This window comes from Artemia sp. Qi Xiang Cuo, chromosome 11, assembly GCF_049724085.1.
Source record: "Artemia sp. Qi Xiang Cuo chromosome 11, ASM4972408v1, whole genome shotgun sequence".
Taxonomy (NCBI): domain Eukaryota; kingdom Metazoa; phylum Arthropoda; class Branchiopoda; order Anostraca; family Artemiidae; genus Artemia; species Artemia sp. Qi Xiang Cuo.
The window spans coordinates 23225199-23250820 of NC_142804.1; the positions used below are offsets into that span (position 1 = coordinate 23225199).

General features: G+C 34.3%; 1 protein-coding gene across 1 annotated transcript in view; it reads left to right on the forward strand.

The window, feature by feature from the left end:
• Positions 1-459: 459 nt before the first annotated feature.
• IntS14 (integrator complex subunit 14) overlaps positions 460-25622 on the forward strand; it is a 72714-nt gene continuing 47551 nt past the window's right edge. The window contains exons 1-5 of the mRNA XM_089097138.1: positions 460-648; positions 9974-10144; positions 11573-11797; positions 15962-16072; positions 22955-23096. Coding sequence (XP_088953264.1) covers positions 496-648; positions 9974-10144; positions 11573-11797; positions 15962-16072; positions 22955-23096 — 802 coding nt within the window. The 5' untranslated portion in view covers positions 460-495. The remainder of the gene's footprint in view (positions 649-9973; positions 10145-11572; positions 11798-15961; positions 16073-22954; positions 23097-25622) is intronic.

A 25622-nucleotide genomic window follows, 5' to 3' on the forward strand; every position in this document is an offset into this window, starting at 1 on the left:
CACTGGCTACTTGAATCACTCATTAAACAAGTCGTACGTAGCTATATCCAGATCCAAACACTTAAAGTATGTATTTTGTCATTGTAGATGTTTCAAATTTTTTCAACCCATTTCAGAAATCATCAGAGGAAATTAAATTCCATAAGACATCTTTCAGTGTTTACGCAACATCCTTACATGATGATGCATTGGCTCTTTTTTATAACACGAGGTACGAAAAGGCAGCTTGGGTTGTAGAGTAAAAAATTCCGAGTAGCGGTCACCATATTACCCTCAAGGTAAATAGATTACAAAAATTTGAAGTTGACAGTAGTCAACTTCTAAGATTTAACTCAAACTCAAGTTCACTTGGCTGCTTCACTTTCTGTTGTGAGGACGTAAAATGGAGACCCGGCCCTAGTTGTTACTTAGATGGCGTTCAAAAGCAATAAATTTTAAATCTAGAGAAGGAGGAAAACTTGGAGAAATTGAAAAGCTAAAATATTTATCAATAAAATGCCAACGTTAGTTGTACTGGATGCTTCTTTATCTATGTCAGTAACTGTTATCAAAGAACCTGGAGAAACTAAGCTTTCTTTGGCTTTACAAGGACTAAAGAAGTTTCTTGCTCATATTAGTCTATGTAACAAGCTTGAATTATTGTCATTGGTAAGGCATTATAAATATATACAATCTGTTTAATTATTTATTTGTCTTTTAAAAGGGTAAGTACATATATAAATTTATTTTATCAAGGAAAAACATAATGACATTGCTTGATGCCGTCTAGAGCACTTAATGGGGCCAAAAACAACCATAATGGAATTTGCTGCAGATGCAATTAGCCTAGCCTACCTATTGAATTTAGAACAAGTATAAAAAAGTTATCAACTGATGGATAAATATTTACCAGATCATATTTTGACTTACAAACAAAGTAAACATACCACTTGATGCCTTTTTTTATGCTCTTTCCAAATATAATAATCATTTTTGTTGGAAATGAATTTTACCCCCACCCCTATATATACAAATTCAGGGTGTATGTTTGCACATTAGGGGGGTGGGGGTAGGCTATATTTTATTTCTGATGTAAATGGGAGGTAAGTTTGAACTTTACCCCACTCCCCTAGCCTAATGTGCAAATACTATACCCTGAATTGGTATATATGGGGGTGGGGCTAAAATTTATTTCTGACAAAAATGATTATTATATTTGAAAAGAGCATAAAAAAAGGCAGGTCAATATCTACCAAATCATATTATTGAGTTAGGAATAAAGTGAATACACCATTTGATGCCTTTTTTATGCTGATTATGAATATAATAAGCATTTCTATTGGAAATAAATTTCAGCCCCCCCTATATAGGCTATACCTAACCTAACCCTGAATTGGCATATATAGGGGGGGGGCTGAAATTAATTTCCGATGGAAATGCTTATTATATTCGTAATCAGCATAAAAAAAGGCATCAAATGGTGTATTCACTTTAGTCCTAACTCAATAATATGATTTGGTAGATATTGACCAAAAGGCATTGAGTGGTATATTCACTTTATTTGTAAGTCAATAATATGATTTGGTAAATATTTACCAACTGATGTATTACTTAATTAAATGTTGCTTTTGAGCCCACAAATTCTAGCTCTTTACTGTGAAAAAGCTAGAAAAGATAATGTCAAATATTTAGTGGTTGACAACATCTGAAGGAAAAATATTAAAAGAATAAATATAGTAAACTTAGGTTCCTCATTTTATTCTCTTTCCAAATGTCATGGTCACTTTTCTGACAATGGTAATTTTAGTCATTGACCACTTCTAAAGGAAATATGCTAAACAAATAAAATTAGCATGATCATGGGCATAGGCAGCATTAGGCAGCATATTGTCTAGGGGGGCAGTCAATAGTGTGATGGAGTTTTATCAACTGCTTTTTCCAAACCATCTGCTTTTTCAGCCATATCTAATTTCAATTTGAAGATCTAGGGGGGGGGGCAGCTGCCCCCTCCCTATGCCCATGAACATGATTAGTTTCCTTATTTGTGCTATTTCCAAATAATATAGTTGCTTTTACTACACTAACCTATGATATATAAAAAACATGAAGAAAACACTAAAGCAATGAAAATCTAATTTTGCAAAGGACAGCATATTTTTTTTTAAATTCAGACTATCATGTTTCCTTCCATTGTTACTACATTTTTAAGTTGTTTTAAAATAAATTTATATCCAAAAGTTTCATTGATTTCACTTAGGCAGAGTCATTTTCACAGGTCAAGAATGCAGCAAACCTATTTTTAATAAAGAAGAAGTAATAAACTAAAACTTTACCAAATTTTTATAAATTTTTCTTATAGGATTGGAAATCCTATAGAAGAAAAGAAATGTATTGTGTTTCCCATACTGATATTACCTCTTGATACAATAATCACTGTTAATGCAATTGCATCCCAGCTGCCCCCCACCCCACCTAGTTAGGCCAGATATACCTCTTGGCTATATACAGAAATTTACTGATTTTGTTGGTTTGCAATTTTTTTTTTAATTATCATAGGCAGCGCAATAGCATTGCCTAAGTAAAGAATGATGTGGGCACAATGCATTATTTTTTTTTCTTTCTCTATACCCAGCACTTTGTATCAAAGGAGTTGTCATAGAAACTTCAAAAAGTGCTCAATCAATTGGAAATTGGAGTGGATAGTGCCCTTTTTAATAGTCAAAAGTGATTGGAGGGCAACTAGCCCCCCCATGCCCACCATTCCCCCAAACACATCCAATACAAATTTTTAGACAGCCATTTTGTTCAGCATAGTTGATTTCCAGATAGAAAATATGTTTTTGCAGAGGACACTCCCCCAGAGCCTTTAGGGCAAGGGTGATAAGTTATGCCCTGGGGGCATATAGGGTTTTTATTGAAGGTGTTGTCATAGAAACTTCAAAAAAGGCTTATTCAATTTGAAATTCAAAGGTCTAGGGCCCTTTTTAATAGTCAAAAGTGATTGGAGCCAACTAGTCCCCCACCACGCCTTATATAACCCCAAACACATCCAATCAAAATTTTGATATAGCCATTTTGTTCAGCTTAGTTGATTTCCAGATAGAAAATATGTTTTGAGGAGGACACTCCCCCACAACCCTCAGGGCAAGGGTTGTAAGTTATGCCCTGGGGGCATATACGGTTTTTATAGAACATGTTGTTGTCATAGAAACTTCAAAAAGGGCTCGTTCGATTGGAAATTGAAATGGCTAGTACCCTTTTTAATAGTCGAAAGTAATTGAAAGGCAACTAACACCCATTCCATACCTACAATTTCCCCAAACACATCCAATAAATTTTTTAGATAGCCAATTTGTCCCATGATGTTCAAAGTTCAGAAAATTATACATTTGAGCAGGACACTCCCCTCCACAGTCTTCAGGGCAAGGGTTATAAGTTATGCCCTGGTGGCAATTAAGGTTTTTGTTACAATCTTTGTCATAGAAACTTGAAAATGGGCTCATTCGATTTGAAATTCAAAGGGCTAGTACCCATTTTAATAGTTGAAAGTGATCTGAGGGCAACTAACCCCCCTCTCATGCCCACCTTTTCCCCAAACACATCCAATCAAAATTTTAGATAGCCGTTTTATTCAAAATAGTTTAAAGTTTTGGAAATTAGATCTTTAAGAATGGCAACCCCTCCCCCCACAGCCCTCAGGGCAAGGTTTGTAAGTTATGCCCTGGGGGCATCTAAAGTTTTTACTGAAAACGTTGTCATAGAAACTTCAAAAGGGCTCATTCAATTGGAAATTGAAAGGGCTAGTGTCTTTTTTAATAGTTGAAAGTGATTGGATAGCAACTAACACCCCTCTCATGCCCACCATTTTCCCAAACACAACCAATCAAAATTTTCAGATATCCATTTTGTTCAACATACTTGAAAGTTCTGGAAATTAGGTCTTTTGGGATGATAACCCCCTCAGAGCCCTCAGTGCAAGGGTTGTACATTATGCCCTGGGGGCATATAAAGTTTTTATTGGAAATGTTGTCAAAGAAACTTCAAAAGGGCTCATTCAATTGGAAATTGAAAGGGCTAGTGCCTTTTTTAATACTTGAAAGTGATTGAATAGCGACTCATGCCCACCATTTTCCAAAACGCATCCAATCAAAATTTTGAGATATCCATTTTGTTCAACGTAGTTGAAGGTTATGGAAATTAGGTTTTTTAGGATGATAACCCCCTCAGAGCCCTTATTGCAAGGGTTATAAGTTTTGTCCTGGGGACATATAAGGTTTACGTATATAGAAAGTTGTTGTATAAATCATAGGCAGCATGATTGTGCTGCCTGAGTAAAGAACGGGGACATTCGAGAACAAGACAAGAAACGGGGACTAAGTAAAGAGGAGGACACTCCCCCACAAGCCTCAGTGCAAGGGTTTTAAGTTATGCCCTAGAGGCACAAAGTATTATTTATTAATTTTTTCCTTTAGAGCAGGGCACTTTGTATTGAAGAAGCTGTTGTAGAAACTTTGAAAAGGGCTCATTCAATTGGAAATTGGATTGTGCCCTTTTTAATAGTTGAAAGTGATTGGAAGGCAACTAACACCCCTTCTGTGGCCACCATTTCCCAAAACAAATCCAATCAAAATCTTGAGATAGCCATTTTGTTCAGCATAGTTGATTTCCAGATAGAAGTTATGTTTTTGAGGAGGATAGTCCCCAACAGCCCTTAGGGCAAGGGTTGTAAGTTATTCCCTGGGAGCATATAAGGTTTTTTATAGAAGGTATTGTCATAGAAACTTCAAAAACGCTCATTCGATTGGAAATTCAAATGGCTAGTGCCTTTTTTAATAGTCGAAAGTGATTAGATGGCAACTAGGCCTAACCCGCCTCTCACGCCCGCCTTTTACCCGAGCACATGTAATCAAAACTTTAAGGTAGCCATTTTATTCAACGTAGATTTAAGTTCTGGAAAATAAGTCTTTGAGGATGAAACCTCCATAGCCCTCAGGGAAAGTGTTGTAAATTATTCCCAGGGGGCATATAAGGTTCTTATATAGCGCGTTGTCATAGAAACTTCAAAAAGTGCTCATTCGATTGGATATTGTCATGGCTAGTCCACTTTTTAATAGTCGAAAGTGATTGGAAAGCAACTAACACACCTTCCACGCCCACCATTTCCCCAAACACATACAATAAAGATTTCAAGATCGCCATTTTGTTCAACGCAGTTCAAAGTTCAGAAAATTATATCATTGAGCAGGACAATCCCCCCACAGCCTTTTGGGCAATGATTATAAATTATGCCTGGTGACGTGTTAGGTTTTTATTGAAATCTTTGTTGTAGAAACTTGAAAAAGGGCTCATTCGATTGGTAGTTCAAAGGGCTAGAGCCCTTTTTAATAGTCTTGCAGATAATTTTTTTAGTTAATCCATGCTTGTTTTTAACATAAGGAAAACGAGATAAATATGGCGTCCATTAAACTTCATAACCTGTTCCACATTAATATTTTTCAAAATATACTGCCTTTGAAACATTATAATCAGCCTGGTTAATGGCAAAATTGAAAAATATTCTATTCTTCCTGTTTTGCCACATTTGCTCTGGTCAAATTTCCCCTGCTATTGAAGGTGCTTTTACTTCCTAAAATGTATCAGTTCAAGATTAGATTCTCTTATTTTAAAACTTTCAAAAGTCGAAATGAATACACCCTCTACATCTACAAGTAGAACAGAAATGGAATCATTGAAGAATGAAAAGGTAGATATACAGTGAATATAATACCCTGAATGAAAAACGGGAAATCATTGAAAAGAAAATAAGACTTAGTGCTTTTTATAATGATATTCATACCATAACTAGATAGGTCAAATCGGTTGTGGTTTGATCATGGAATTTGGTAGTGGGGTATCCACTCCAGGAATCATTTAATTGTTTTAATTTTATACTTCAAATATTTTAATCACAACTCCAATTTAGCTCCAAATCCTCTTATTTATAATTAAACACCTAATAAGCACGGATAGCATCCTATTCCTTAGGTTCCAGATTCACATACTAACCCATTAATGTAGAAATGCCTCTATGTTTAATACCATGCTGATGTTTTGCTATTTTTGCTTTTCTAAATATTTCTTTTATCCAGTTCCAAAAAAATCAACTTAAATGCGCTAAGCATTATGACTGAAATTAATTGAGTTTCACACAACGCCAGCACTTCTTGTGGGCAGGGTTGTTACAAGCCAAAATATTTTTTTTTTGGGAGGGGGAGCAAGAGATTTTACCGAACAGCTGATCATTTTTACCAACTGTTTTTTGTCAAAAATTACCATAATGTCCATTTCAAATACAATACATAAAATCACTGCATGATTCGGTTAAACCGCTGGTAAATACCAATAGAGATTTAGAGTTTGGTACATATCATGTCACTATTTTAATGCTGTTTATTTAACAAATTGGAAAATTGTGGCACCATCTGTAAAATCACGGCAGATGTCGGTAAAACTGCTGCGTTTACCAACCAAGTTTGAAATTTCTGAAGATGACATGTCAGTATTTTCGTGGTCTTTGTTGAACCGAACAAAGAATTTTAGCGGCGTCGGAAAAATCGTGGCGTGAAGCGCCAGGATTTTACTGACTTTTTTTTACTGAGTGACCAAAAATATTGGGAGGGGGTGCCCCCCCCCCCCTCCCCCATACGTGACGGTCCTGCTTATGGGACATTTATCTCTGCAACAGCATGCTGTACGAAATGTCTGCTGAGAACAGAATAAAGTGAGTTTAAACAAAATATGTATATTTTTCTCACAATTTAGAAATTTAAAATTTTGTGCATGTATAAGTGGTGCTAACTGATTCTCATAGTGTCTATTGTTATCAGTTTTATCATGGAACACTAGGAGACCTAGCTTTGCTTGTGAAAGGAATTATAGACATAAAAACGATATTCCTTGTAACCCCCCTCTGGAAATGTTATACTACCCCATACCCTGATTTACAAAAAAAACTTTTGTGTAATTTCAATAGAATTCGTTTTTTTTTAAACGGAGATACAAAGGGGAAGGTAATTGGCATTTTTTGAATTAATCTAAGGTTTCTGCCGCAATGACACCAAGAATTGTTCAGTTTTCTGGATATTTTTTGTTAAACAATGCCCAATGGATAAGTTAATATTTCTAACTTTATTTTTTTAATACTTTCAAATTTGAAACACAGTCGCTATTTGAATGTGAAGAACATGTCACAATATAATGTTACACAATCTGTGGTGACTTACCCTGTATCTTTACTTAGACAGCGCTTTTGCGCTGCCTATGATTTTTGTTTTGACTTTATGTGGCCTGCTGATATCAATGCTATTAATTAATATAAATTGGCAAACCCACAAACAAATCAACTTAATAGAAAATCATATATAATATTTCAATAAATAAAGTATTTTAAAAGTTTAGTATAACCAATTAAATCTTACAGAGTCGAAATCCATTAAAAATTACGAGCAAATGAATATCCCTGGCTATTAGAATGGAGCTTTGCTCAATTATAAGATTGACCATCCTGTGCTGGGCGTCGGGTTTGGGGGAAGTGGAGGGGGAGTATGTACTGCAGCATTAGTGGTGAATCTGGCTCCAAAAAGCCAAGTGTATACAACATTTACCTTTGCCTACCAATAGCTTGTTTTTGCTATAACACTGTTGTCTGCAGCTGCTGATTGCTGACAATTTTAGTGAAAGCCAAGCAGCAGCATTTATATTTATGATTGTTTAATGTGTGTTTATTGTTTATAATGTATTGCGTGATCTTTGTAAATTCACCAAGTAGCGCGTTTGTTAAATAGTTACTTTTCTTCACTATCGATTGAATAGCACCTACTTCAATAGCACCCCCACTTGCCCCCCCCCCCCCAAATAAAAATGCTTTAGCTTTGCCCCTGCTGATAATGCTACCAAGTTAAGTGTAGCTGTCCACTTGAATAGTCTTCTTTTTATCCAACACCTCTTCTTCACCTTCACTTTTTCACAGTCTTAGCAACTTGGCCTTTTTAATATTAATTTTCAAACCTATTCTTGCACCTTGAACTCTCAAAACCTCCAACAATTCATTCATTTTACTGATATTTTCAACTAGGATGCTCAAATCATTAGCATAATCTAAGCCAAGGAGAGTTTTACCTCCCCATTTGATTCCTCTGCTGTGCCACTTAGGACTAAGTTCACCAAATTATCCATATAAATGGGGATAAAACGCAACCCTGCTTAGCACCAGATTAAAAACGAAATCAGTCACTAGCCTCATTCTCTACCTTAACCACAGCAGTGTTATTCCTGTACATAGAACTAATCACTTAAATGTATTTATCTGGTATACTATACAAAGATAGGACCTTTGCTAAAGGTCTTCTATCAGCTAAATCAAGTGTTTGCTCATAATCTATAAAACTGAGGATTAAAGGGGTCCGATGACTCAGGCACTTCTTAATTATTAATTTAATAGTAAAAATTTGGTTGACACATCCTTCTCCCTTCCAAAAACAGCACTGCTTCTCTCTTAAAACTTTATCTACAGCATCGCTAAGTCTAAAAAGTATCGTCATATTAAGGAATTTGCTTCCTACAAAAACCAAGCTAATCCCTCTATAATTACCACACTCACTCTTATCACCTTTCTTATAGACAGGTTTAATCAACGTTTTCCTAAAATCGTTAGGTATCTCCCCTTTTTCAAAAATAATATTCATAATTTTCAGCAATTTATCTCTTACTTCACAACCACCATATATAAAAAAAATCATTTACCCTTTCAGCACCTGGAGCCTTGTTATTTTTTAATCCTTTTAGCACTGTTACTAATTCTTCCTCACAAAATAAATGCTTTTTTACTTTTAAAGTGTCACAAGATTTTTCATTCTTTTCTACAACTATCCCTGTAACTTTGTTTTGGTTTAGCATGTTTTAAAAATGTTCACTGTCAAAAGTTTGCAAATAGTCTATAGAAAATAGAGACCTCATAGATGTTCTTTAATAAAAAGGTGAAAATCTTGCACCAACTGTGCAAGCTACCATTTCTTAACAAATTTCCAGTAAGACAAAAGAGCAATTTTAATGTTAGCAAAAAACCACTAATCTGATACTTTATCAAATTGTAAAATTAGGCCACTATTTCTCAGCTGTTTTTTTTTGGCTGGGGGGTAGAGTCCTCAAGACTGATCTCCATAAAAACTATACCTCTTTCTGTCCCCCCTCCTGTGTGCAGGTATGAATGTATGCATGGAAACAACAAATCCTCTGGTATTCTATAAAGGAGTTTTATTTGACACCTAAGTTGGTCAAAAATTAACATTTATTCATAAGCCCAAAGCTAAATATGACTATAATTTTTTAAGGGGGGGGGGTGGATCAGTAAGTGCTTTAGCACGATCTGAGATTATTTTTTGCATCTCCTGGCCCTGGAGCCTTCTTTAAGGCAGTCCATGTATAAATCCTACGTTAAGGCCTGTACTTGTAGGCTAACTTCCCCTTTAAGGGTAACTACCGACTATAAAAGTAGGAAAGTTGAGAGATTTTTTTCCTACCTGCACAAAGGAGAGAATCCATCCTGAGATTGACTTGAATGACACCCCCCCCCCCAGAATAATTAAAGTAGTAAAACAAAAATTCTCTTGATGAACAGTTTGAGATTTCAAGTCTTAATTCTTTGCAAAATATCAGGTCAACTAAAATATTCTTATTTTTTACACATAGCCTAGAAGAAAAAGAGCCCTAGACAGCCAAACTAAAACAAAAAATTTAGACTTGTTTAGAGTTTCCCCAAGCATAGAGTTCTTTGCTAATACGGTGCTTTAAGCAAGTTTTATCAGTTGTAATTTGGGCCATAGTGCCATAAAGATGGCCTTGTACTTGTCTCATTTAAAGAAAAAATAACTTTTATTTTCTTATGTCATAGCAGGTATCCAATATTTATTTGTGAATGTATGGCATCTATTTTTACTTTCTTCTATGTTCTTTTAAGGCCGCATTCTCCTCAAGTTTTGATGTAGTCTTTCCATTCTCCAGAGATTATGATGGAATTAAAAGACACTTGGAAACTATTGAAGCATGTGATGTTTCCTGTATACAAGAAGCTTTATCAAGGATGCAAAGCTATATTTTTCACGAATGGGGGCATCTTGGAAATTGTCAGGTACTTTATACTCTTCGTGCTGTTAATTTTTTTCAGATAAAATTTTATTTAGAAAATATGCTGACCACAAGCTCCAAAGAACTAAAGTTGAGTTAACATCTAAGACCACATTGTCTTGCATGGTTTAAATTATGACTATAGTTTAAATAACACAGTGTTACGATCTATTCGAATGTTTCGGCTATATATTCAACAGCTGTCATCAGTGAATTACAATATAAAACAAATAAAAAGAAAACAAATTTACTCAAAAATCACGTCGAAAAAGACAAACATTTTAACTAAAATCATAGTTTTTTTTTAACAGAGTCCAGGCCTCCTCACCTTACATAGGTTCAGCCAAGACTGATAAAACAGAAGAGTTATTCATTCAAGCTGCCTGGATTGATAAAAAATTCGAACAGTTCCATATTGCAATTTTGCTTTTTGTGCTGCTAATCTTCTATTTGTTTTGGGAGCGGCTTTATTTTGATTGGCTCCTAATTTTATTTTATTGTGTATTGAATTATTTTACATAATTAATTTTTTGTACATAGGATTGAGTGTGTACTCATCCAAGTTTCTATTTAGGGATATATTATTATTAAGTTTTGCTTGATTTCAATTACTTCATCGAACATTTTTTTGATTCCCATGTCATTGCTAATTAAAGTTGTATCGTCGAATAGCACTGAATAGTTTGGATTATCGAAAATATGGTTGCTTAAAGCTGAATCAAAAGATGCTGAGCTATCATTGGATTTTAATGCCTTTTTTGATACTTTTCTTGTACTTCTGTAACCGTGTTCCTAGGTTTTGGTGAGCAGCACAAGGAAAGTATAGAAAACGCATTAAAATCTAAAGATAGCTCAGCATCTTTTCGTTCAGCTTTAAGCTAAATCAAAATAGAATGGCTATTGCTATAAAATCGAAAATATAATTAATATTTTTGCTGCAGGACAAAAAAAGAGAAAAAGAATTGAATGCCTGTTTTATTTGGACTTGGGCCTTTTTGTGAATAGGCCTATACCTACATCCATATTAGATTGAGCTATATGATAAAATTTTATACATGCGAATTGTAATTTTTAGTTATTTAAATGGTTGAACGACTTTTAATATTTTAATGGTTTAGCCGCCTTAAGCCAACACAGCACTAAGCCATTTTAGTTCTTGCTCATATTTCAATCAAGGGTTGCGTGAGAGAAAAGGCCTTGTGATAAGGTGGTTCGAATCACAGTCACCAAGGTTCCCAGGCGGTTCTTCATCCCCTGCGCTGTCACAAAGAAGTTAATTCTGTCATGGAAGATAAATAATGAAATTTCAATTGCAAAACCTATGCAAGTGACATTTTTTGCAGTTAAATCTCTTTATAAGATTCTTGTTTTGTATTCTCTTTGAGTTACTCTTTGTTTAAATTATTAGATCCCTTGGCACATTTTGTTTTAGGTTATATTTATTACCGACGGGAGCCTGGGGTTTGGTAGAAATTCAATGATAGCAAAAATAGCTTCAAACCAGTTTTCTTTCAACGAAAGTTTCTGCTTCATTCCTGTTCTATTGATTGACCCTTCTGAGGTTACGTATGCTACCAGTATCCACACATACAATAGAATGGTTGAGCTAGCTGGACAAGGAGCTGTTTTTTCGCCTAATGGAGATTTAACTATTGATGTAAGTATCGAATGGAGTTTGATTGAGCTGTCAATTTATAAATTATATATATATATATATATATATATATATATATATATATATATATATATATATATATATATATATATATATATATATATATATATATATATATATATATATATATATATATATATATATATATATATATATATATATATATATATATATATATATATATATATATATATATATATATATATATATATATATATATATATATATATATATATATATATATATATATATATATATATATATATATATATATATATATATATATATATATATATATATATATATATATATATATATATATATATATATATATATATATATATATATATATATATATATATATATATATATATATATATATATATATATATATATATATATATGCCTATAAAAATGGGGGGTAGCAACCAGTGATAATCCCTCCAAACTGTTTTTGACATCCTGTCCTGTAAAATTTAGATATTATTGCCTGAAAAGTACTTTTTTCTTAATTTCTATTGTTCCCTCCTTGAAAAATATTTTGACATTCCCTCTCCCATGTTCCAAAGGCTTGAGTTGTGATAACTACTGTTCTTATAAATATTTACAAATAGAAAGTGTTGTGGAGGTAGTATATTTCTAATATTCCTTATTATTACATAGAAAAGAGTACTAATATCCCCTTTTGAGAAATTCTGCTTTTTGTTAGTCGGAAGAGGAAGATGTGGATTCATGCTATTGCTATGTCTCTGATGTTGCTGGGCTGCATACATACAAGCTGTTTTTAAGTTTTAATAGAGAGTTAAAACTTGCTTATTACATAGTTTTGTGATAAAAGACATTAGATTTGGCTGCTTAACCTATTCCATCTCTTTGCTGCTTACTTAGTCTAAAATAAAAAATATTTCAAAATCTAAGAACGCAACTGTTAAGTTGTTGGTAAGCACACGAAAAATCCCCCAAATAGACATTTTCCCATGCTATCTGTTGTTATACTTTGTGAAACTGAATGTAAAAATTTGTCAATTTATCACAAGCAATTTGTGCCGGTTGAATGCTTTTTGAAGTATAGTTAAATAGAAATTGATTTGCTCTCAAGTTCCCCACAAAAATGATTCTTTTTTGTGTTGAACAGAAAAAATAGTTTTGTAAGTGTAATGAGTTGTTCGTAGGAAGTGTTGTTGTGACCAAGAGTTAGGGAAGAGCAGAATTTTTTCTTTCTTTCTTTTCTTCTCTTATCCACTTTTAGGTTTTTTTTTATTTTTATTTAATGATATTATATACGTTTATTCAGAGATGTGTTCAAAAATCGTTTCTCATTAATGATAATTAATTATTTTATTTTAAGAGGTTAGTTAACAGAAAATTAAGGCATTTATCAATGCAAAATGGGCCACTGTGTTATCTTCTTTTATGCATTTTAAGTATTTTAGAGCTAAATTTGTTGACATCTCCCATTTTTAGTTAAAGGTAATAATAAATAATATTATTGATAATTAGTGATAATTGTGTTCTGGAATGCACCCAGAGGCTAGTTTTTTGGTGACTGTTTTTGCTGTTGTTCAACAGATATGTATAATTCACACCCAAGTCTAGTGGTGTGGGAGGCAACTGTCTTGGTGGTAGACAAATTCGTATAAATGTGAGTATAATCTATCCATAAACTGCACCCTCGTCTCCGCCTGGTTTAGTCACTGTCGTATCTTGTAGTGTGCCCGGCTTCATAGTACCGGATTTTTCTAGAGTTTTGTCATAAAAAGTTTGTTGACTATTTCTTTTAGTAGATATTTAATTGTATTTCATTGTGAAATAGAGATTTACAAAGAAATAACTGTGAATTTGAACAAGAAATTTTTCCGTACGTTTCAGGTCCGTTTTATTTTACAAAAAAAAAATCATGCAAGAAGGAGTAAGGAGAATTATGTTTTGTGTCTGTTAAAGAAAGTATCAAACAAGATTAGAAATGTGATATTGAGAAAGATCGTGTTGTGTTTCAATATGATAACAATTCTAATATGAGTTTCAATGACCTACCCTTTATTTAACGAACTAACTGCAATAATAGCAAAAACACCATCTGTTTTTTTAAAGAAGGCAATGCCAGGTGTTATTAATGGTATTTCTGACGCACTTAATCATATTCCTGAAAAATCCTGAATAATTGTTGGACTTAAGAGGTGCTTTACCAGAAAAATTGCACAATTGGTATACGGTAATATAACAAAATTCTTCGACATTCGACATGTCCTTCCGGGTTGTTTATGCATTTCTAGCTCATAAAGTATTTCTATAACGCCGACTGAGCAGTGAAAATAGAACGAAATCAGTTGAAAAAAAAACATAGTAGGCATTATTCACAAACCAGTTAAGAAACTTAGTCAAGAAGGTACTCGGCTCATTTCCACATTTTAGCCCTACTGGTATTCCAATTATTTGACTTGGCGGTACACAATGCTCTTTTAATAAACTAAATACTTCGTGTGATCTAATTTGGATAGAAGTTTTTTTTTTTTTAATGCAGCAAATTTATATCCTATTAATACTTTTACGGCTGGTACAGTTTTTAGACACTATGCAGAATGACAAGTCAATTTGAGAAATAAATTGAGGAGGACTAATACAATGACTCTCAAATTATGTTTTCATAATGGGACTTGCACTTTTAATTTTGCTATTTATATTCTCTAAAAGGAGGAAGATTTTCTTACTTCTTAAAACTAATCGCGTAGACTTTTAGAATCAGGATTTTGGATTTTTAGAATCAGGAAAAGCGTCTGTTGCATCCTGTGTAGTTTTTTTTGGCTAATTTAAGCACTCACACGGGTATAACGCATCTGACATTGTGTAACAACGCGTATTACAAAAACTGGTTGACCAATGTGACCCTACCAAAGGTTAAAAAGGCTTTGTAATATCAATGACCCGTTAGTTGCATGCCTAGTCATTAATATGGTTCATATTATACTATTAGTCATTTATATGGTTCATATTATATTATTAGTCATTTATGTGGTTCATATTATATTATTAGTCATTCATATGGTTCATATTATATTATTAGTCATTTATATGGTTCATATTATATTATTAGTCATTTATATGGTTCAAATTATATTATTAGTCATTTATATGGTTCATATTATATTATTAGTCATTTATATGGTTCATATTATATTATTAGTCATTTTTATGGTTCATATTATATTATTAGTCATTTTTATGGTTCATATTATATTATTAGTCATTTATATGGTTCATATTATATTATTAGTCATTTATAAGGTTCATATTATATTATTAGTCATTTATATGGTTCATATTATATTATTAGTCATTTATATGGTTCATATTATATTATTAGTCATTTATATGGTTCATATTATATTATTAGTCATTTATATGGTTCATATTGTATTATTAGTCATTCACATGGTTCATATCATATTATTAGTCATTTTTATGGTTCATATTATATTATTAGTCATTTATATGGTTCATATTATATTATTAGTCATTTATAAGGTTCATATTATATTATTAGTCATTTATATGGTTCATATTATATTATTAGTCATTTATATGGTTCATATTATATTATTAGTCATTTATATGGTTCATATTATATTATTAGTCATTTTTATGGTTCATATTATATTATTAGTCATTTTTATGGTTCATATTATATTATTAGTCATTTTTATGGTTCATATTATATTATTAGTCATTTATATGGTTCATATTATATTATTAGTCATTTATAAGGTTCATATTATATTATTAGTCATTTATATGGTTCATATTATATTATTAGTCATTTTTATGGTTCATATTATATTATTAGTCATTTTTATGGTTCATATTATATTATTAGTCATTTATATGGTTCATATTATATTATTAGTCATTTATAAGGTTCATATTATATTATTAGTCATTTATATGGTTCATATTATATTATTAGTCATTTATAAGGTTCATATTATATTATTAGTCATTTATATGGTTCATATTATATTATTAGTCATTTATATGGTTCATATTGTATTATTAGTCATTCACATGGTTCATATCATATTATTAGTCATTTATATTTATTGCATATGATTTTGTTATTTTCTTTTTATCGTTCTTGTTTTGTTCTTGCAGACGGTAATGTCAATGTTTCATCGAATCTGTGAAGCATATTACACGCCTTTTACAGGCACAATCACTTGTGGTTGTCTTTCTGAAACTATTTCTCTATGTCCGCCACCTCAGGTATGACTATATTTTTCTTTGTTTATTTATTTTTTTTTCATAAGTTCTTAGTTGCTGTTTATCTGTCCTCATGAATGACCTATTGGTTTTATTCTCCTTTTTCGTTTATTTTTTTAGTCCTTAACATGTATTTAGTCTCTGTATTTCTTTTCATAGTATACTTTTGTGTGATATTTAATACCGACACACTGGATCAAATACCTTTTCATTCATATATATGATATCAAAAGGAATATTAAATATAAAAAAGCGAAATAATGTTTTTTGGTTTCTTTGTCATAATGAAAACATAATCAGTGTAGGTCTATATTTTTCTAGAGGAATCGATCGTTGAAAGGTAAATTTTTGTAGAATTCCCTGAAATTCTCTGATTTTCCCATCCCCCCCCCAAAAAAACCCTTCACATAGACAGGGAGCAGGATTGTAAACTGAAATTAGATTGTACACAACCGTTGCTAACCTTAGAGAATTTCAGGAGTGACGACAAAAGCCCGGAAAATACTTTCGTGCTGCAATTTGCAGCACATTCGTACTACAATTTTTTTCTTTTTGTCTTGGACGAAATAGTGAAGGTTTCCAAAAAAAGGCACAGGAATTAACAAATAAAATTGGCTTGACAAGAAATCTTGGTTGCCAGGAGATAAAATTAGCAGCTAATTACCAGCCAGAAAACTACACTGCTGTTACCACGCAGAAAATTACACAGCTGTTACCAGCCAATACAATTTGCTAGACTTAGAAATCCTGCTTACCAGCAGATGAAATTACCAGCCAGAAAATTGCACAGCGGTTACTGGCTAATAAAATTGGCTTAACAAGAAATCCTGATTACCAGCAGATAAAATTACCAGCCAGCAAATTACACAGCTATTACTAGGAAATAAAATTGACTTGACAAGAAATCCTGGTTGCCAGCGGATAGCAGCGGTAGCTGCAACCTAGTAAACCACGAAAACCTAGTGAACCACAGCCAAAAAATTTAAAATTGCGTTAAAAAAATATATTCAAGTGAGAAAAAACTGCCTTTTTTTAGCTGGTTCAGGAATGGTGACTATTATTTTGATTAATCTTAAGAGAGAAATGTTGTTTTGAAGACATATTCACAGGAATTAAAAAAGAGCTATTAAAAATTATAGAGTTTAAAATTTTAAACTCTATAATTTAAAATTTTATAGTCTAGGTTTTAAAAAATAAAACCTATAGTGAACCACGGCCAAAAAATTTAAAATTGCGTTAAAAAAATATATTCTAGTGAGAAAAAACTGCCATTTTTAGCTGGTTCAGGAATGGTGACTATTATTATGATTAATCTTAAGAGAGAAATGTTGTTTTGAAGACATATTCGCAGGAATTAAAAAAGAGCCTGAAACTTGAAAATAGCATCGGATTGAAATGAAAAGTACACCACTAGAATTACCATTGTCGAAAACTTCTACAACTGGGTCCTACCTCTCGAAAAGGATTCAAATAGCTTCAATACAATTCCTCTAATTCCTTAATTTTCTAGCTTCTGCCTTAAAATTATGTAGTCAACAGTATTGAATGCTTTTCCTTTATTACACTTTACGGAAACAACATGGTTTGGATCACACAAACGTCTCAACTTATTTGGCCTGTCAATGAAGACAACAAAAGGGACTATTGCTCCATACCTGGCTGTTGCTCCGCAATTATCAGCCCAAGGTAGGAGCAGCTCTATCAATTGGGGGGGGGGGGTTCCTTATGATCGCCCTGTTTTTTTTTTGGCCCCTTTTAGATTTCGAATATTACCTTTTTTAGGTGTTCATATTGAGAAATGCCGTTTTTAGTATTTTCATTGGAAAATTGAAATAAAAGCGACAAAAATAGCCCCCACTCTAAATTTTGAAGAATACATTTTCCCCCTCTAGAGCCGTTTGCAGGATTTTTGATCGGAAGGGGAGGGGGTAAAAAAACTTAAGACACACATCAAAAAAAAATTTATATGCATTTTTTTTTTACCTTTTTACGAGTCGGAAAACCTTTTCGGGGGGGGGGGGTGGTTAAACCCCCATTCCCCTCCTCCGGATACAGCCTTGGCCTCATCTTAATTTCGATGAATTGACGCCACTGGATGGCAGATTAAGAAGACACTTACAATGCTTATGGTAAGAAGAACCGAGAGTTAGTTTATCCCCTTCTGATAGGATGAGCCATAAGGGAGATAACGAAAGAATACGTGGGATAATAAAACACTATAAAGGTGTGTTAGTACATTAAGGTGCAATTTATTGCAAAAAAGAGTTCTTAATTACACGGAGCATGTGTAAAATGCTGAACAAGAGCTAAACGAGGCGATTTAAGTTTCGGTGCAATTAAAAGCTCTTTGTAAGCAAAAGTACTAGAAGCGATAGAAACTTGATTACCAAGCCGAACTAAAGCGGTAAAGGGCTGTTGAGAATGTGAGTCAAACACTAGTGTTTCCAATTCTCATTAAAGGAAAAACAATCTTTAAATACGCATATGCCAGTCGGTAAAAGTTCTCCTCGACCCAAGGAAACAATTTTGTAGGGCTTAGGATATCATGTGCATTATTGTGCAGCATAATTGAGCGGGCTGGAGGAGGAGTTAGCTTTAGGGTTTGCTTCACTCTGTTATAAAATGAATAGCTGTAGTAAAGGCGAATTAAATAGCAGTTATGCAATATTGAAATGACATAGAATAGAGCAATAAATAGTTTTTCCCAATCCCCTCCACTATCGAGGTTACATTACGTCCCTGTTGGGTCATGTACACATATAAAATAGTTGAAAGTAGGAAACTGAATCAATCATTTGGTAAAAAAAAAAATACACAAAAAATATGAAAAAACAACAACAATAAATAATTATCTGGCTTGAAAAACCTAGAAAAATAGTTGCAAGATAAAATTTCCTTTTTTTCATTCTAAATATATACAGAGATGGGAAGTTTTTAAAGGATATAGGGGAGGTTGGGGTTGATCAGGAAGATTTTTTCTTTCTCAAAAATCTCATTAACTAGCAGATATATCTAGGCGCTTCAAGCACCCCAATCTGTGTCCAGAAATTCCACACATACGAGAATTTTTGCCAGTTTTTATCTTTGCAGGTTTTTTTTTCAGAAACGGTTTAGAAATCAAAACAAAAACCGTCCGAAACAACCCCAGAGTGCGGTTTTTTTCGGACATGACACGGGTCGCTCCGGACACCCCGTAATATAGATATAAAAATTTCAATTATTATTAAAATTCTTAATACAAAACATGTTTAGCGAATGTTAAACTTAGAAAAATCAAAATTAAACCGAGAGCTTTTGCAGCTCTTTTTGTACCACCTGTCGAAACTGGACAAGGAAGCTTCAAGATAATATCAATTTTTGAAACTGAAGCCTGGTCAACAGGATCTGGAAAGACGAATTTTGTCCCATTTTTTTTTAGAAACATCACCTCCACATCGTCATCAACAAGTCGTTCTACACGTCCAACATAAAAAGTGTTTCCTTTTCCAACGACGAAATTCACGAGCACAAAGTCATTAGCGGCTAGGATATTTACGTCATACAGATTGTCCGGTTCCGTTTTTCCGAGATGTAGAGATTCATGAGAAGTATCATCCAAGAATAGACATTCCTGTAACTTATCTTTACTATCTTCACCTTGGTCAGCGGCCCTCGGTTTTCTTACTTTCTTTGGAAGGGTGGCGACAGCTTTCTTCTGAGACCTTTTTCTATTTTCTGCCATTTGTTCTAGTTCTTCCTTTTCTGGTGTTTCTGTAAGTGTTTTAGTTTTTCCTCTTTGTTTTACCCCTATACCCATGGTAGTTGTAGGTGGTACACGGGGAAACGGTCTTAGTTGCTCGGGAGCTACGGAAAAGAATACAGAAGGACCTTGAGTTTCGTCAGTACTTTGGTCTGGCTCATGTGGATCAGGAACAGCAAATTGAGACTGGCTGTCCAGCGATTGACGATCTGTAAGTGAAGCGGCAGAAAAGTCAGCATGGCAGAAAGTGTTGCGGTCGAATGGCCACAGTCCGGGCTTTCTGAAGCCAGCTACAATGTTGCTCATGCTGAACTTCTCGAGTTATGGAACACGGCTGAGCTCTGCTACGTCATGTATAGAAATACGCTGGCCTGGATGAGTTCAACCACTCACTAAAGCTGCTTCTCAACGCTACTTTGAGTGGTCCATAGACTGAAGCATCTAAAGGTTGTAAGCGGTGCGAGCAGTAAGGTGGGAAGGTAAGTAAGGTTACTCCGTTTTCTCTGCAGTAGTTGACTACTTTGATGTCCTGATGACTGTCAGGGTTGTCCTGTAAAAGTAAAGTTTCGGTTTCTTTTAATGATCTGGTATTCTTCACAAAATGTTTCATTGTCTCCAAGAAGGTGTCAGGATTAATCCAACTACTTGGATGAGCTAGTCCCAGAGCACCAGAGGGCCCATCTTTCAGCATCCGTTGTTGGAAATTAACCCTTGGATAGACAAAAACCAGAGGTACGTGGTTACCTGTCGCACTAACAAAACAGACCATCATTACATTTCGACCACGTTCTACTGTTATGTTGTCGGGGCCATTTGCTTCTGGCCCTTCTTGGCAAGCAGTCTAAGAGGTGGTAATACAGTTGGAACACCTGCTTCATCTGTATTCCAAATATGGTCCGGAGGGATTTGGTATTTAGCATAGACTAAAGCAAGGTTATCGAAGAATCTCCCCACAACCACTTCGTTGAAACCACTTGCTCTATTGCTTGTTGCCTTGGCGGATCGGATAGAAATTTCATTATTCCACTTGAGGAATGCAGTCATCCAGTCTTTCGGAGCTTGTGCCTTGATTTCCCAGGATGAAGGGCATCTAATTTTATTTGCTTGAGCAAAACGATAGGCGAGCTTGCGCGCTCCAATGGTGCTTAAGCCGTGATTCATTGCTAAAGTTGTTTGAAAGTAGTCTGAAAGTGCCTTCTCCTCGTTGGGATTGAAGACTTGCCTGTTATGAACTATTTTCTCTGAAAAGGTGAAGTTAAGATCTGGTGCTCTCCCTGTGACTAGAGATTGTATAGACTCTGGGGCTTGAGATTCTGCTGTTGCGGAAGTCCCTACTTGGTCTTCTAATGCTGTTGCAGCTATATTGTTTAATAAATTCTTTGAACGTTTAACATAATCCTGTAATGTAGATTTCTTAACGCCAAACTCTTCAGCAGTTTTTCGGATTGAATCTTTGTCGAGGATAACTGCTGCTGTAGCCTTTTTCATATCCTCCATATTCGGTGGTGGAGTGTCACGTTTCCGTTGAAAATTTACTGGCATATGAAATGATAATAGGTTACTTATCTGTGTTTTAATAGCGGTAAATGATGAGCGGTCCCAGTTTCTGACCTAATAATAAAATGAACATAGCACTCAATGGCTTATTTATGCTTTTTCCGAATATGATAATCACTTTTGTCACAAATTCAATTTTAATTCTATTAAGGACCCAAAAAGATGATACCTTTTTCTCTTATTTTAGATACAGCTCGTAGGCTATACCACTGTAAGCTTTGCTCTTGTTAAAACCGGTCTACCCGCAAATTGATTCGACGGTGACGAAATCAAGAATCAGTAAACGCATGGGAAATGAATAATATGGGCTAGATATTTGAGTAAGGTTAGGAAGTTTAGGTTATGTTAAAACTGAAATTGCGACAAAAGCGAGTGTTATATTTGGAAAGAGCATAAAAAAGTCATCGAGTGGTATGTCCACTTTATTCACAGGTCAGAAACAGGGATTGCTCCATATTTACCTCAACAGCAAAGCCATAGCCTATATCGTTGCGCTAAACACAAATGCGATGTATCGGATGCTATAAATGGCATCCGATACATGCTTTTTGGGCTTGTCTCTCCCCTCCTGGGATTAATTTGACAAAACGGGGTTGTTTCGGACACTTTCAGAAAGTCGTCCGAACCAACCCGACTATGGCGTCCGAATCAACCCACAAAGACCGTTTTTAAAAAATGTCTTCTAGAAAAAAAAATAGTTAAGGTGAGTCCAAATTGTGACTAGCTGTAGCCAGTGACATAATAAGGCTAAGTACCTGCCAACACTTAACTATGTATTCACGTAAATAACACAGCCACAAAGCCTGGCGCATATTAGTGGAAATAAAGGTAATATCTTAAAAAGTGGTTCAAAGGGAACCTTCGAAACGTGTGTTCGGAAACTTTTGAAACTTTTGCGCAAAGTCGGCCACTCGTCAATACTTGATCTTAATTTTTGGGAGAATTTTTCGGATGAATCTGGATTTTATAATAGCAGTGTCCGAACCAACCCGTGTTCGAAACAACCCCGACCTCCCCTATTGAATCAAATTTAGACGTGAAAGAAGAGCTTCGAATTTCAACGGATTCCACCAAACACACCAATGAGTAATTCAACCTACTGCGGCTTAATAACTCTATTATTACACAAAGGAGGGGAGCTGATAGCTCCTTGCCTGATGCCTCTATATACAGAAATAAATATATCAGTCCTATCAGTAGATGGCTAGAAAAATCATAACTTATGGCATAGATCTAGAGAGACAAACTTTAAGCACTATAACTATAGACCTCAATAGACTACGTTGACGAGTACTGGAAAGGAGCTGCGTGGATGTACTTTGGAGTATGGCAACAAGAATGTTCAAAGCATTTGTTATAGAACCTTGCTTGTTTTTTTTTTTTTTTTTTTTTTAAGTATTTAGATGTCATTTCAGAGACTTGTGACGAAGGCTGTTCCCCTACTATTCGTAGGTTGTTGTCATTATGTTTATATCTTGTCAACTGAATGAAGTGTTCTTTTATGCAAGTTTCCTCAGACGGCTTTGCTTCTGCTGTTTTATTTTTAAGCCGGTTGCAAAAGCGCCTTGTTCAATTATTCTGTCTTGTAGCCTGCAGTTCTTTCATCTGACACAGGAGGTAGATCTCTTCAAATGTCTTCAAATCTAAAAGTGATTGGATTTGTCCAGCTAGCTGATTTGGGAAACCCGCCCCTTCTATCAAGACATTTAATAGTACCAAGGCCTGAATCAGGTATTTAAAGGTTTTTCCTTTCATTATCATAATCTTTAAATTTTTAACCTGAATACATGCTTTCCTAACCTTGTATGCTTTTTCTGTCCTATATAAGCAGATTAGATACTGTAAGCTTTACAGATTGGCTGGTAAGTGACTACAAAGGCTAATTCCTAAACTTTCAGTAAACCATAAAACTTTAGAAAAAAGTCAAAATTCAAATAAAAAAGGGAACTTCCAGAAAAAATAAATATATAATTTTTCACTCGAAAAAATGAACTTCATTTAAGGAAATATTACAGGTAGACCCATAATTTCTTATACTTTTCTAAATTTGCATTAAAGGCTTGAAGTTTTTTTTATTTTAGTTCTCGCCTTAAAAATTGTCTCTTTTTAGTATCTTTGGCAAGTCTGCTATAGCATTCGAGTAAGCTTACTCAATTAGTTTTTCAACGATATACATGATGCCTGTAAATATATTATTGAGAACGAGAATTGAATAAATTAAGTTTAAAGTTAATACGTTTTTATTTTTACAACTGAACCATTTCTATAGAAGTTTTAAATTTGATAGCTCGTATCTTAGAAATTATTGTATTGTATGGTTAGGTTAAAGTTTTTGAATTCATTACCTACGATCTAGCCATTAAGGAGAAATTCAAATTTGTACAGGTTGCTTTCTTTCACCCCTATGATAAGCACTGTAAAGGTGTCTCCTTTTTTTGTAAAGGTGACAAAATACTTAAGCTCTCGTGAGCAAGAGATTGCAGTTTGATGGGAAATTAGTGAAGTTGTTGATCAATCTAAATTTGAATAGACTAAATATTTAAAAATATAATTTTTGAATTCATCTTTTTTTAAAACTTATCCGCTGGGTAAAGCGAAGAAGAAAGGCTTGGACTGATTTTTTTTTATATATTGTTAGGTATATGTCATTTGCATAATCCCCCCCCCCCCCAAAAAAAAATTCATATCGACGTTTCGTGTTTGTATGTTATGTATCGGGATTTGACAGTAAGAGAAATAACCCATTTTTGGAAGAAAACAGAAACTACAGGGAATACATAAATATTGTAGTTTCTGTTTTCTTCCCTAAGGGGGCTATTTCTCTTATTGGCAAGTCCTGAAATAGTAGAAATCTGGAATATTTCTTGAGATTGGTCGTTTATGCCTAGCATAGTCTGGTAGGTAGCAAATTACTTAGTAATATGATACTTTTTAGACTGAGAGATGCCGTAGACAAAGTTTTAAGAGAAGAGCAGTGCGGTTTTAGAAAAGGTAGAGGATGTGTCGACCATTTTTTTACTCTTAGGCTAATAATCGAGAAGTGCCTGAGTTTTCAAACAGCTTTGGTCCTCAGTTTTATAGAATATGAGCAAGCGTTCGATTCTGTTGATAGAGGAGCTTTAGTAAAGGTTTTATCCTTGTATGGTATACGAGACAAATACATTAAAGTGATTAGTGCTATGTACGACAGTAACACTGCTGTAGTTAAGGAAGGCAATGAGGTTAACAGCTAGTTTTGTAATAAATGAAGAGATAAGCAGAGTTGTGTTCTATCTCCCTTTATATGGATTATTTTGATGGACTTTGTTTTAAGGAGCACAGGAAAGGCAATGGGAGACCACGGAATCAAATGGGGAGGAAAAAGTCTCCTGGACTTGGATTATGCTGATGATTTAAGCATCCTAGATGAAAGTGTGAGCAAAATGAATCAAGTTTTAGAGGTTTTGCGAGTTCAGGGTGCTAGTATTGGTTTGAAAATTAATGTTAGGAAGACTAAGTCACTAAGGCTAGGAATAAGTGAAGATGAAAAGGTGACGTTGCGTAATGAAAAGGTCGATCAGGTGGGCAGCTTCACTTACCTTGGTAGTATTATTAGTAAAGATGGTGGGAGCAGTGAAGTTAAAAAAAGTCTGGAAGAATAGGAAGATAAGTCTGCAAACCAAGATTAGAATATTAGAAGCTACAGTGATGACAGTGGTCAAATATGGCTCTGAAGCATTGACGCTCCGAAAAACAGATGAAGATTTTCTAGATTTTTTTCACAGAAATTGTTCAAAGATTGTTCTGGGTACCCGGCTGACTGACCGTATTTCAAACAATAGGCTGTGCGAAAAATGTGGTTCAATACCGCTCTCTAGGTCTATAATGAAAGAAAGGTTGAGGTGGTTAGGGCACGTTGTGCGGATGAAGGATGACAGATTGCCGAAGATTGTTCTTTTCGGCCAACCATCTAGGGCTAAACGGAAAGCAGGTCGCCCCCGTCTGGGGTGGGAGTACGTCATAAAGAAAGATTTTAAGGAAATGGGAACTTCGTGGGCGGGTGTAAAAAGGGAAGCTTTGAATAGATTGGGGTAGAGGAGGAGCGTGCGTAGCTGTGTTGGCCTCAGGCGGCTTGGTGCTGCGATGAGTTGATAGTAGTAGTAGTAGTATAGAAGTACGGTCTTTTTATGTATTTTTGAATGCATATATGACGAAATATCTTTAAAAAAAGTAATTCTAACAAAAATCACAACCATTAAGGCTCTGCGCTTATGAATC